This window comes from Ciona robusta, chromosome 2 (genome assembly GCF_009617815.1).
Source record: "Ciona robusta chromosome 2, ASM961781v2".
In the NCBI taxonomy this organism is placed as follows: domain Eukaryota; kingdom Metazoa; phylum Chordata; class Ascidiacea; order Phlebobranchia; family Cionidae; genus Ciona; species Ciona robusta.
Window position 1 is genome coordinate 1,175,677 of NC_143236.1, and position 14,028 is coordinate 1,189,704.

General features: G+C 35.3%; 3 protein-coding genes across 5 annotated transcripts; all 3 read left to right on the top strand.

Annotated features, from left to right (window-relative positions):
- The first annotated feature begins 91 nt into the window (after positions 1 to 91).
- Positions 92 to 1,533, top strand: LOC149739573 (cytidine deaminase-like). Its single transcript, XM_089873114.1, has 4 exons — positions 92 to 306; positions 601 to 846; positions 1,215 to 1,269; positions 1,330 to 1,533. The coding sequence occupies exons 1-4, from the start codon at positions 299 to 301 to the stop codon at positions 1,438 to 1,440; spliced, it is 420 nt and encodes a 139-aa protein (XP_089729240.1). The 5' UTR covers positions 92 to 298; the 3' UTR covers positions 1,441 to 1,533.
- LOC149739574 (cytidine deaminase-like) lies at positions 313 to 5,248 on the top strand. The gene is made up of 4 exons (XM_089873113.1): positions 313 to 397; positions 1,886 to 2,335; positions 2,707 to 2,761; positions 2,822 to 5,248. The coding sequence occupies exons 2-4, from the start codon at positions 1,995 to 1,997 to the stop codon at positions 2,930 to 2,932; spliced, it is 507 nt and encodes a 168-aa protein (XP_089729239.1). The 5' UTR covers positions 313 to 397; positions 1,886 to 1,994; the 3' UTR covers positions 2,933 to 5,248.
- Positions 5,212 to 13,397, top strand: LOC149739575 (uncharacterized). 3 transcript variants are annotated; one of them, XM_089873106.1, is made up of 9 exons: positions 5,214 to 5,714; positions 7,706 to 7,851; positions 9,158 to 9,212; positions 9,559 to 9,803; positions 10,137 to 10,293; positions 11,127 to 11,284; positions 12,163 to 12,222; positions 12,481 to 12,582; positions 12,903 to 13,397. In XM_089873106.1, exons 1-9 carry the CDS (start codon positions 5,348 to 5,350, stop codon positions 13,200 to 13,202), a joined length of 1,590 nt encoding a protein of 529 aa, XP_089729232.1. In that variant the 5' UTR covers positions 5,214 to 5,347; the 3' UTR covers positions 13,203 to 13,397. The 3 variants fall into 3 exon arrangements, with proteins under 3 accessions (XP_089729234.1, XP_089729232.1, XP_089729233.1); XM_089873107.1 differs by having other exon boundaries at positions 5,215 to 5,714; positions 7,706 to 7,821; XM_089873108.1 differs by lacking the exon at positions 12,481 to 12,582 and having other exon boundaries at positions 5,212 to 5,714.
- Positions 13,398 to 14,028: the final 631 nt, after the last annotated feature.

Consider the following 14,028-nt stretch of genomic DNA (forward strand, 5'->3'; position numbering starts at 1 on the left):
TCAAGTATAACACTTTTAAAAAACCCTGAACGTAAACTGGAACTGTATTGTTCTCTGCAACTATACAATCACGGCCTTGTTTTTCGACCTTGCGAAGGTGACAAGTAACTGATATTTTAGATTCAACCGTCAACAACGTATTGTTTCATGGACAAGCACAACAAAGTATATTATGTTAGAGTAAGCTATATAACCTGACGCGGATTTTGTTCTTGCTATTATATACACTGGATGCAACAATTGGAAGGATCGTTTCAATTTTATGTTTTAAATTTTAAAGTTACAGTGATTCTGACGAATGAGCAGGTAGTATGCAACCACTTTTTTATTCTTTTAATACTGTTTATATATATATTTTAGAAATATTACTTACACTTTAAGTTATATTTTAAAGAAGGTACCGGAAGTCATACTAAGGTCTATGTAGCTGCTACTTGTAACTTCTAAAGTTAGCAAAAAAATTCGACAGAGTGAACACAGCATCAGTGGTATGTCTCGCCGCTGATTATGCCAATTAAACGTATTTATGAAGATATGCGACTTCATTTTAAAGGAGCTAAAGAAAATAACCTAAGTTTTTTAACATTGTTTATTATTTAGTATGAGTATAAAATATACGACGCCTGAAGCTCTCATTGCATTGGCTGTTGAGGCAAAACAAAGAGCGTATTGTCCGTACAGCAAGTTCCAAGTTGGTGCAGCGGTGGTGGTGGAAAATGGAGATGTTTTCACAGGATGTAATGTAGAGAACGCGTGTTATCCAGTTGGCATTTGTGCAGAAAGAACTGCCATATGTAAAGCTGTGTCTGAAGGCCACAGAAAGGTGGAGATATTGGCATTAACATCGTGAGTTTGAAAATTATTTATATAGTATAGGCTCGGGGAACATGGGACACCTTTAGCAGATAATATCGAAATATTCTGATTGTGTTTTAAATTGTGAGAATGCGGTTTCTAATTGTTTTATTGTTTACTGTTTACTATCAAATGAGACGAAAAATAGAAGGAAAAAGTGTCCCATCTTTCTCCACCTTATATTGCTGAAATTTCTAAGACAAGAAGGGTTTTAATACGTGTGCGTGTGCTGTCGGAATATAACCAAGTTTTTATAGTGGGTTCACGAAATAACATGATCCAAAAAATATGAAATATTGTCATTTTTAAAATATCCGTTTTTTTAAATAACGGAGAAATTAGGTATTTGTGTTTTTTAGGAATGCAGACACCATGACTTATCCTTGCGGACTTTGCAGACAGACCATCAGAGAGGTTTTCAATTTAATTTGTTTTTAAATGTAACTCATAATTTACTTCTGCTGTTTTATTTAGTTTGGTACTGAAGTGACAATTTACTGCGCCAGTAAAGACGGCAGCTACGAGACACACGATCTAAACGAAATGCTGCCCTTATCTTTCGGGCCAGAAAGTCTTGGCCAATAAATTTGATTTTGTAAGAAACTTTTCCGTGTGTATTTTTAACTACTAACACTAAAATATTATGCATATATGCCTAAAATAATATATACGTGAATAAAAATATATAACCATATAAAACACGTGTTTGTCATGAATTTACGGAACTTAATAACTTTAAGCGGCTTGGTCTTTTATTTGAGTTAGCGGTTGAACCCTTTCTTTAATATTTTAAAATCAAGATTTTCGTTGCTCTGTGCCAGCAGCATGATTATTTACTCATTAGAAATTAGATACATAAGGATTGTGTTTTTAATTAATAAAGGTAAGATGGTACTAATTCGTGGTATCACCTCGAAACCGCCATATATTTTAAGTTTGGAAATATTGGACAATTTGTGCTTAATGGTTTCTTCTTACCCCACCCTACTATACAATAAGATAAATCAACTACCGGAAATCGGAAATCAAGGTACCGGAAATCATACTAAGGTCTATGTAGCTGCTACTTGTAACTTCTAAAGTTAGCAGAAAATTCGACACAGTGAACACAGCATCAGTGGTATGTCTCGCCGCTGATAATGCAAACTAAACGTATATATGAAGATATGCGACTTTATTTTAACAGAGCTGAAGTAAATAACCTAAGTTTCTTTAACATCGTTTATTTATTTAGTATGAGTATAAAATATACGACGCCTGAAGCTCTCATTGCATTGGCTGTTGAGGCAAAACAAAGAGCGTATTGTCCGTACAGTAAGTTCCAAGTTGGTGCAGCGGTGGTGGTGGAAAATGGAGATGTTTTCACAGGATGTAATGTAGAGAACGCGTGTTATCCAGTTGGCGTTTGTGCAGAAAGAACTGCCATATGTAAAGCTGTGTCTGAAGGCCACAGAAAGGTGGAGATATTGGCATTAACATCGTGAGTTTGAAAATTATTTATATAGTATAGGCTCGGGGAACATGGGACACCTTTAGCAGATAATATCAAAATATTCTGATTGTGTTTTAAATTGTGAGAATGCGGTTTTTAATTGTTTTATTGTTTACTGTTTACTACTAAATGAGACGAAAAATAGAATGAAAAAGTGTCCCATCTTTCTCCACCCTTATATTGCTGAAATTTCTAAGACAAGAAGGGTTTTAATACGTATGCGTGTGCTGTCGGAATGTAACCAAGTTTTTTTAGTGGGGCCACGAAATAACATGATCCAAAAAATATGAAATATTGTCATTTTTAAAATATCCGTTTTTTTTTAAATAACGGAGAAATTAGGTATTTGTGTTTTTTAGGAATGCAGACACCATGACTTATCCTTGTGGACTTTGCAGACAGACCATCAGAGAGGTTTTCAATTTAATTTGTTTTTAAATGTAACTCATAATTTACTGTTGCTGCTTTATTTAGTTTGGTACTGAAGTGACAATTTACTGCGCCAGCAAAGACGGCAGCTACGAGACACACGATCTAAACGAAATGCTGCCCTTATCTTTCGGGCCAGAAAGTCTTGGCCAATAAATTTGATTTTGTAAAAAACTTTTCCGTGTGTATTTTTAACTACTAACACTAAAATATTATGCATATATGCCTAAAATAATATATACGTGAATAAAAATATACAATGTAAAACACGTGTTTGTCATAAATTTACGGAACTTAATAACTTTAAGCGGCTTGGTCTTTCATTTGAGTTAGCGGTTGAACCCTTTCTTTAATATTTTAAAATCTAAGATTTTCGTTGCTCTGTGCCAGCAGCATGATTATTTACTCATTAGAAATTAGATACATAAGGATTGTGTTTTTAATTAATAAAGGTAAGATGGTACTAATTTGTGGTATCACCCCGAAACCGCCATATATTTTAAGTTCGGAAATACTGGGCAATCTGTGCTTAATGGTTTCTTCTTACCCCACCCTATACTAAACAATAAGATACTCAACGAACATTTATCCATTCCTCCACCCAACTTCCATAGATCATTGTTAATTGTTTAAAACAAGATTAGAATATTTGGATACTACGTGCTAAAGGTGTACTGTCTTCCCCACCCTACTATATATGTTACTCTTATTGTAAGGTCCGTTCACGAAACGAAGTTTTCAAAAAGTTTTCAACTCCCAACTTTTAATTCACTGCTGCATGCTCAATTAATTAGGTTGTTAGTTTCAATATATATCGATCAAGGAAACTCTACTGTACTCTGCACCATACATTATATCTAGCTATATGGGCTGTATAGACCCATGGCCTTTGCGGTCATTTATTATGAGGAACCCAAAGCAGCGTAACCGGAAAGCTTTAGTCAAAATGCGTTCGAGATTAATGTATTTATGCGGTTAGATGATTTAGCTCGGTTGCAGTTTGATCCACGTTAATTAAACCGCTAGATTTTCGCAGTTTTATATACCTGAACAAAGCGCTGTATTTATGAAGCGATAAAAGTACTTGTGCTATCGATCGCATAAATTGGTTGTGTTGACACAAAAGTATGGAATATATAGGGTGTTTGTAGTTCTGGAACAGCAAATACCGAGTAGTTTATGTTTTCAAATTGTTGACTGCGAAAAAGTAAATCAATTGACTAAAAAACATCGCGCATTCTTGTACTAATGACGAATTGGTTGCGTGTATCTGATGCTAATGTACGATTGATGTATGATTGTATGGAAACCATCGGTCGAGTGCATTATGGAATAACGCGTATGAATAATGAGTATATACGCAATTACGGCACTAATTAGAGGCGGATAATTATAGAGCGGAGTAAGTCTATGCACTACAACTTTACCTTAGGACATCATCAGCAAAGTGCGTCGTCAGTTTTAAAAGTGTTCGACAGAATGAGTCGTGTTGTTTAATTAATGTATGTGTTTATGAGTTATGGTTCGCGACAGTAGCGAAGAATAAATCGATAATTTTGAAGAACAGTATAGATATACGAGATATAACACCAGTAAAACGCCACTTGTTTCCACTTGAAAAGTAAGAACTCAAGTGGTGAAATAGAGATGATGTGGCGTGATAGAACAAAAAAACAGAAAACGACACATTTATATCTATATACATCATATCTTTTGCGGAACAATGTAAAGTGTGATGCAATATAGGATTCTATAGATGGTCGAATGCGAGATCGCTTTACATTCGAATATATGTCGAATTGACTGTGGTCTGCAAAGCCACGTTAAACAAAAAAGTAATTAACGCAGACGTAAAAACTAACAAGTAAATATGTCACGAGTGTGTGAAATGCTTACGATTTTTGAACGACAATCAACTCGATAAAGTTATTGGATCAGTAACATTGTAACAGCAGCATGGTTGTATGCTGTGCGATAGGAAATAAAGTGGAGAAATAAGGTTTAACATTTAAAGTATACAACAAAAAAGAAAATCATTTAGTTAAGTAGTAAGCGTTGTCGTTATGTTATTTTACCCGCAATTTAAGTGTTTCAGTATTCAACTTTGTTTTACGTGTTTTGTAACATACGTCGTAACTCGTAAGCTGGCACGAGGTGTATGGGACAGAACGCCCGTGTTATAGCGACTGTCGTTTTACGGCCACGCGAGGATAAAGTATAAGCTATATAGTAGGGTGGGGGAAGATGGGACACCTTTAGCACATAATATCTAAATATCCTGATCGTGTTTTTAACAATTAACAACGTCTAAGGGAGTCGTGAGGATACAGTTCTATCATTTTTTGAATGTTCTTTGTTTACTACTGAATATGGAACGAGAAAATAGACTGAAAGTGTGTCTCATCTTCCCCCACCCTGCTATATTCATTCACTTTACAGTTTATTCGCTCGTTTAACGTTTGAAGTGTTTAGTGTGTTTTTAGATTGTGTTCAGTTTTGTCAAAATCGTTTTACATAAGTTAACAGCTCCTCACATTATTTAACCGACTTGCTGGAGTTTATCACGAAAACATGGAGAACGTTCCTGCAGATTGCAATGCATTGATACCAATGCTTCATTCTATTGATCAAGAACATTATTTACCTACAAATCTTCAATTCCCCGTTAACTCGCACCAAAACGTGGTTTATGCGCAATATCCTATTCCGTATCAGACACCAACATGGCCGCTCCAGCCAACGCTTATGGATATGTCTCAAATGCCACAGATGCCTCAATGTCCTATACGATTTAACGATATGCAAGTCACAATGGGAAAAGAAGCAAGTGACGTAACCGCTGTGCAATCGAAAGAAATGTACAACATCAACTGTACAACTGATCAGAGCCGCAGGACAATTAAAACGAGTTATATCAGAACCAATATGACGTCATCCGGTAAGTGTTTTTTTAACTTAAGAAAACCAAATTAAGAAATACCAATTATATATTATAAATTTGATAGGAATTGTTCGTATAGTAGGGTAGGGGAAGATGGGACACTTTTTTATTCTATTTTCTCATCCCATTTGATAGTAAACGAAAAACATCCAAAGAATTATAAAACCGTATCCTCCCGACTCCAATAGACTGTTGTTAATTGTTTAAAAAACATTCAGGATATTTAAATATTATATGCTAAAAGTGTCCTATCCTCCCCCACCCTACTATATATTGATTCGTTTTATGACGGAATATAAAGTATGGCTATACTTCCGGTGGCGTGGCACAGTCGTTATAGCGCGCCTACTTCTAACCCATAGATTTCAGGTTCAAGGCTTATCGCTGCTGACATAAGAGTATTTGTTTCGTATGGCCAAATCCTTCACGACAATTGCTTTAAAACTGGGATCTCTAATTGGTTGTTTAAATTATCAGTCATACAAAAATACAATCACCTACAAAGTTACTACATACGTGGTAACTCGTAAGCTGGTACGAGGTGTATGAACAGTACACCCGTGTTATAGCGACTGTCGTTTTCCGGCCACGCGAAGTCAAAGCACGTTACATTTATTAATTCACATAAAAATTACTCATTAAACAGCAAAGTCGTGAATAAATGACTGCTGATTAGATTTCCTATGATGCTTATGCATAGTCAGTGTACATTTCAGTGCACGTAATTACTTAAATCAAAACATGTTTTTTCATCACAAACGTAAAACAAAATCGTCATGACCATAAAGGCAATTACTTTTGTTCTATATTTTGATTTGAAATATTAAGCAATATGTGCTTAAGGGTCCCATCTTACCCCACTCTACTATACGTATGTTTAGGCATACATATCGCAATCGTAAAAAAAAACGATTTTATTCAGTTCTATGCTTATTTTTCCCTAGACATTCGTTTAAAATAATTAATAAGACGCGTTCACGATCAAACGTTGGTTGAAACTTAAATAATCAATACTTCAATTCAGTTGTCAGCCCGAGTCACAGTTAACCTAAAAACATTATCAAGACATCTGGCCGATTAGGTTATTTAACAAGAACCAATCTAGACGGAAAGTCGCAGGGTTTTCCTTTGGGATTTCTAACTGGTCTGCTTGTATTAAAACAAATCATTAAAATAAACGAATCTTACAGCGGTGGTGTGTTTGTCGATAAACCGAATCACGAAAAGCGAACTCTGTTCGATTGTAAGGAGTCTTCGTAAGTCTGATTAATTTAATATGTATTGAACGCGGGGTGGATATAATGTGACAAGCCGTGCCGATAATCAGGCAAAATCGAAAAGTTCATTAAGCCTATCCGATCTTATTTATGTAGAGTGCAGATAGTCGTTGGGACAGGTGCAGGTAAACACCGCGTCAAGTTAAAAGTTTGTTTATTTGCAATGCAATAGTAATTGAGCGAAAAATTCTTCTAAAAGTCAGCGATCAATAATTAATGCCGGATGGCCTTTTAGTATATTGTTTGTCAGTATAAGGTATCATATTTAATTTCGTGCACAGTGAGTATCTCACGCATGCATTATTTATATATTTTATCATAATACAGCACTTTTTAGGGTTTGGGGCCCAGAAGGTGCTAATACAGCAGATAGAAGTATTTGTGTATGCTGTATATAGTAGGGTGGGGAAAATGGGACACCTTTAGCACATAATATTTAAATATCCTGATGGATTTTTAACCATTAGCAATGGGAATCGTGAGGATATACGGTTTTATAATCCTTTGAACTGTCTTTGTTTACTACCCTATGCGACAAGAAAATAGAATTAAAAGGCGTCCCATTTTTTCCCACCTTACTATATAGTTATATGTAGGAAAATGTTTTTTATTATAAATACTAGTTTAATTCAATTCCTATGTTTTTAACCGCACAATATAGGTTGGTAAAGTGCGTTATAACAATAAAGAAAAACTTTCTTTTGTTCTCAGCTAACGTTAACCATCTGGGAGTTTTTCCTAAACAAATACTGCAACCGCCGAGCGTTGAATCATCTGTCGCAGAGCAATCGATCTCCAACCGTTTCAAAAATATCCCACACCAGCCGGTAAGTACGATCGTCAGTGGTCAGTCAAAGGTTAAACGCATTTGTCGTTGTATATAATAGTAATTGCATTAGTTGCAAAGTAGTGCATTGTATGCAATAGATTGAATGTATAGTACCATGGGGAAAGATAGGACACCTTTAGCTCGTAATATCCAAATATCCTGATCGTGTTTTATACAGCCACCAACGGTCTATGTGAGTCGTGAGGGTATGGTTTTATAATTCCTCGAATGCTCTTTGTTTACTACCAAATTGGACGAGAAAATAGAATGAAAAGATGTCCCATCTTCCCCCGCCCTAATGTATATGTGAATGCAAAAGCATAAGAAGTTAACTGTCTTGGAAATATGAAACTCGGGACCCAATTACACATAGGATTATCCGAACGCACTTTCTTGCTGTGATGCATTCTAATTTGAAAGAGTAGACGCATAAGAATCGAGCAGTCAATTACTGCATCTATATATCGACCACTCGCGGGTTTTTGCTTCCAAACCTCTTCACTTCAGATGTTTTTATCGAGTGAGCATAAAAGGCTTAAGTGTTCTCAAACAGTGCTGTGATATCATAAAATTTGACACTATAAGTAAAAGCAACCATTGGCGTGTTATCTGCGTAGAGTTGTGAGGGATCAAAAGCGGATACAATTTATTAGCGAGTACTTAATTAGATTAGAAACAGATACAGTAAAGCAGATGCCGCTATATAGCCACTGCTTTTTACTAGCTAATGTAATTTAATCGTTAAGCATAGCAGTTAAACGTCAGGCGGGGTATTTATGTACATCAACAATGCTATGCTATATCGTACAGCATATCATCGGTGTGTTAAGTTAGCTTAGGTTTTGTAAAAAAAGAAAATAAGTTTCGCAGTAAAGTGAAATTTGAACTGGGTATATAATGGGATAATCTGTGTCGAGTTTTGTTTACAAAACACAACGGTCATTAAAACGTTACAAGCTACGAAGCTATTCAGTTCGTAATATGATTGTCTTGAGAGATTGTTTTAAGCGTTTGGTGTTTAGATTTTTATGTTCGTTAGAATCGAATGTATTATTTTAGAGTTTGATGTGTATGCATTGGAAAAAAATAGTATGTGTGTTATACATTTTATATGTAGCAAACTCGACTAGGTAAAAATGTAAAACGTTTAAAAACGAACTAAAAATGCTGCAAAAGTGTAATTAATTGAACTGTAATTAGTGTTTTGCATCGATTTTTTAATCCCGTGAGACTTAACGACTCTCAATTTGTACAAAGTAACCCAATAAACTTAAATTAACGTTAGTTATGTGCAGGACATCTAATTTGTTAGCTTTAACCGGAATTTATTGCAGAATTTGCCTCTAAGCTGTTCAATGACCAATGCGAAGATAGAACAACCAATGAAAGGTAAAAAATAGTTTAGCATATGCATAAAGCATATAGCAGTCACAAATGGATTGTCTAAATTATAAACCACAGAGAAAAAAAAAACGATTTTGTACTGTGGGAAAGATGGGACACCTTTTGCACATAGTATTCAAAAATTAAGTCGTGATGATACGGTTTTATAATTCTTTGAGTGTTCTTAGCCTATTACCATATGGGACGAGGAAATAGAAAAAGAGTGTCCCATATCCCCCCATCGTACTTTATAACGAATTCGATATATTGCTTTGCGATAAGTGTCACTCATTTTATAGTATTGAATAAAATTGACAAATAATAATTCCATAGCAATATGTTTGTTGCACAGAAACCGAGGTAGAGGACTCGGGTGCTTCACTTGAGTGCAAAGCCACCTTTTATCAAATCAAGGATGTAGTAGCAACTAATCAAGAAAATATCGGGAACTGCGAAAACAGATCTTTTACGTCATTAAAGAACTCGGAACAAGTAGAAGGAGAAAAGTCAGCTAGCGACAGCAAACCAACAGTTGATACGAAGCCAAGTGGTGACGCAAGGCTGAGTAGCGAAGTTCAATCGGAAAACACATTTCAGGTATATTTTGGTAAACGTATCCTTGGCCATTATATGGAACTGTGGGGTAAGATTGGACAACTTTAGCACATGATGTCCAAATATCCTGATCGTGTTTTAACAACAGTCTATATAGGGTATTGTATGAATAAATGTGTCGAGAAAATAGAATAAAAAGGTGTTCCATCTTTCCATCCTTACTATAGATTGTCTTATCTATTTACAACCAAAGTTAGTTTTAAATTCACTTTTCCTTGCTGTGTGAAGGCATGTAAATAATATAAATTTCGTTATCGTGCCCGAAAAGACAAATTACCTATTTTATGCTTGTTTAACCAGCAATTATATTTTTAGGAGGTCAAATTCATTCGCATGACCACGGAGGTAGTTGACACAAATGTAAACAACCTCAACACTTCATGCGATAAAGACGAGGTAACTGATTCTGCTAAAGAACCCGAGATCTCTCTTCCGAGTTGCATCCAAAAACTTAATAAACCTCCAGTTAGAGGTAAGATGTTAAGGGTATAAGTGTTATTTTTATGCCTGCTTCTAATAATTGATATAGTAGTGTGGGGACAGACGGACACCCTTTACACAAAATATCCAAATATCCTGATTGTATTTTAAACAATAAACAACGGTCTACGCCCGGGAGTCGTGACTACACAGTTTTATAATTTCTTGAATGTGTTTGCTGTACCAAACATGACGAGATAATAGAATCAAAAGTGTCCCATATCCCCCCACCCTATAATTCAACCAGTAACTGACAGCCTAGGTTCACAGTCTTCCCTTTCCGGTTGTTTCTGGCATCGGTCGGTGACAAATAATCTATAGCGTTCGAAACTGCATAAGGCGTATTTTATTTAAATAAAATAATAACAGCGATATGAGCACGTTTTTTAATATTCGGTACAACCAGATGAGAGACAAATAAATTTATATTACCTGACTTTAAATGAATATAGTCATTAGCTCGAATGCTGTATATTCTAATCGTGTTTTGAATGTGAAAATTTGGAATATAGATGGGTGAGGGAAGTTGTAACACCTCTCAAAGAATTATAAAATCGTATCCGTATAACTCCCATAGACCGTTGTTAATTGTTTAAAACACGATCAGGATATTTGGATATTATGTGCTAAAGGTGGTCCACCTTTCTCCATTGTATAGTAGGGTGGGGGAAGATGGGACACCTGTTCAGTTTATTTTTCTGTCCAATTTGGTAGTAAATAAAGATATTTAGATATTTAGATATTATGTGATAAAGGTGTCCCATCTTTCCCCACCATACTATATAACAAAACTCTAAAAGTCGTAATATAATTTGTTTTTTTTAGTCCTAAACGAATCACTTCGTTGCCACACGTGTGACGTTTATGTCAATTCTGAAAATCAAATGAAACAGCACGTTAAAAGCTTGAGGCACAAAAGTGTCGCGCAAGGAATCCCAATTCCACCCAAGCCAATAAAAGACGAAAAAGTTAAAGTCAAATCGGTAAGTTCTCTAAAAAGACATATAGTTTTATATTAATGTTGCCAAATGTAAATGATAGCAATATATATAATACTGTGGGGTAAAATGGAACACCTTTAGCACATATTATTCAAACATCCCGATCGTGATTTAAACAATTAACAACAGTACGAGTCGTAAGGATACGGTCTTATATTTTTTGGAATGTTTTTGTTTACTATCAAATGGGAAGAGAAAAAAGAGTGAAAAGGCGTCCGTACTTACCCCAACCTACAAACAACAACTCTGTGCTCGACTAAAAACCTTGTTCAAGCTGTAAAGTTTATGTATCGCTGATACAACCAACAGTTAAAAATATGTATACAATATCACTGATAAAGAATACGTGTGGCTCAATGCCGTGTGACGTCATCCGTCGATTTGTGACGTCATAATGTGCATGACAACGATTTTTCATCAGTGACGTAATTATGGTTTGGACGGTTCATTATATCGACTTTTAAGCTTATGCGCGTAAAAAAATATATTTAAACGAATGAAACAGTAAAATAGTTGTTTATGCAAATATGGACATCTTTATTATCTTTTACGTTGAATGAATGAATCAATGAATGCAACTTACTTTATCCTCGCGTGGCCGAAACACGACAGTCGTTATCACACGGGTTTAACACCTCGTGCCAGCTTACGAGTTACCATGTATATACTTTGTACGTATTTTTTTTGATTTTTTTATGTATGGCCGATAATTTGGACAACCCATTAGTGTCCACTGGGTTGGAGCAATCGCCGTTAAGTGTCTTGCCCAAAAACTTACCCAAGGACTCTGGGTTACAAGCAGGCGCGCTAACCACATATGCCACGTGCCGGACAGTTGATTAATTATATTTACATTACAGGACCAATACAGATGCACAGTTTGCAAAGTATGTCTCAATTCATATATTCAAATGACACAGGTGAGTTCAAAGTAGTTAATACTATATCAAGTATTTGGTATACTCATATAGTAGGCTATATATAGTAAGGTGGGAAAAGATGGGACACCTCTTCATTTTATTTTTTCGTCCCATTTGGTAGTAAACAAAAAACATTCAAAGAATTATAAAACCGTATTCTTACGTTTTCCATATTTCCCCCTCCCATTTTCGTTTGTTATAGCATTGCAAATAATTACACTGTATTACCTTGTTTTTTAACTTACATCATAATTTTAGCACTTATCGAGTCTAAGGCACAAAAACATGCTGGAGGGAAAACCACAAAAACCACGTTGGTGTCCTTATGAAAGAAACCCACCAAGTGCATTAACCTCAATGGTAAGCTTCTATTTATTCTACGGGTTCTCATATATAGTAGGATGGGGTAAGATGGAACCTTTTCATTCTATTTTCTCGTCCCAGTCGGTGACAAACAAAAAACATTCAAAGAATTATCAAACCGTACTTTTGCGACTCCCATAGACCGTTGTTAATTGTTAAAAACACGATCAGGATATTTAGATGCTATGTGCTAAGGGTGTCCCATCTTTCCCACAGTAATATTTTCTCAATTACATCTTAATAATACATATCATAGCATTCAACAAGAAGGTTGTACGAACAAACCGAACACATGTTTACATAATCCTTACCCGCAGAGTGTACCGTTTCCTAAATCGTATCTATCGCCTTATTTCATTCGTTCAAACACGATCGGTGGACAACAAGTATCAAGCATGGCGACATCACTATTGGACATGCAAGGATCAGCCGAGAGTTTGCTGCTTCCCCAACATTACATGAACGCATTGACTGGCAGTTCCTATATGAAAGACACACCGATTGTTTTATCAGAAAACCGCTACGTTGAGGCACGAGAAGTTGCTTACATTGCATGTCAACCAAGTTTCCCAAGCTTACCGTTACAACCTCTACCACAAATTCTCGATTTTTCGTGATGCAAGCTAAATTGAGCACCATTTCCATTTATACTTCCTATTATTTAACTTTAGTATCTTGTTTGTAGTAATAGCTTAGAACTATACTGGGTCATTTGTTCAGTACTGCCCCGAACTACGAATATAATTTGCTAATTAAATACGTTTGTATTTTACATACCCGCATATAAATTCGGAATATATTCTTACAATTTCTTTACTGCATTTTTTTAAGTCAACAAAAGATTTAGAAAACTGTTGAATAAAATGAAGTTTAATTTAAAAATACGATACCGAAGATCTATACACGCCAACTTAATTAACAACCAATCAATTATTCAGCACTCTGAGTTTTAAGACGAGCAACAATAAAAACCGCGCTCATTTTATATAACAATCGGTTTCCAATTTAAGCCAACAAACCGTTGTAAACTTTCAATTCCTTGCGGAATTGTACAGAGTAGATTGGCTGAAAAAAGAATGATACAGTTAGTGTGGATGTTATAGGAATATTCGAAGGTATTCTTACGACTATAAAAAGCGGCTTCCCGATTTTTTTTTATAGGCTTTACCTGCGAAAAGTGTCGATTTGGTTTAAACTATAGTTGCAATAAGCACAAAAATACAGGTTAAATTTGTATATAAGATAAAATTTACACGGCAAAGAAACTAGCACAGCTCGTTATTTTCGGTGGGTTAACCATAAGTTAAAGAATATTATCAATATAAACATCGTTCAACTTGTGTGCCATCTACCCCACGTTGTAGCTTTGTAAGTTTTTATGAGAAGCGACTTGTGCCAAAATATTGTAGCAACAAAAAAAATTAAATTAAAAAGGATTTTGAT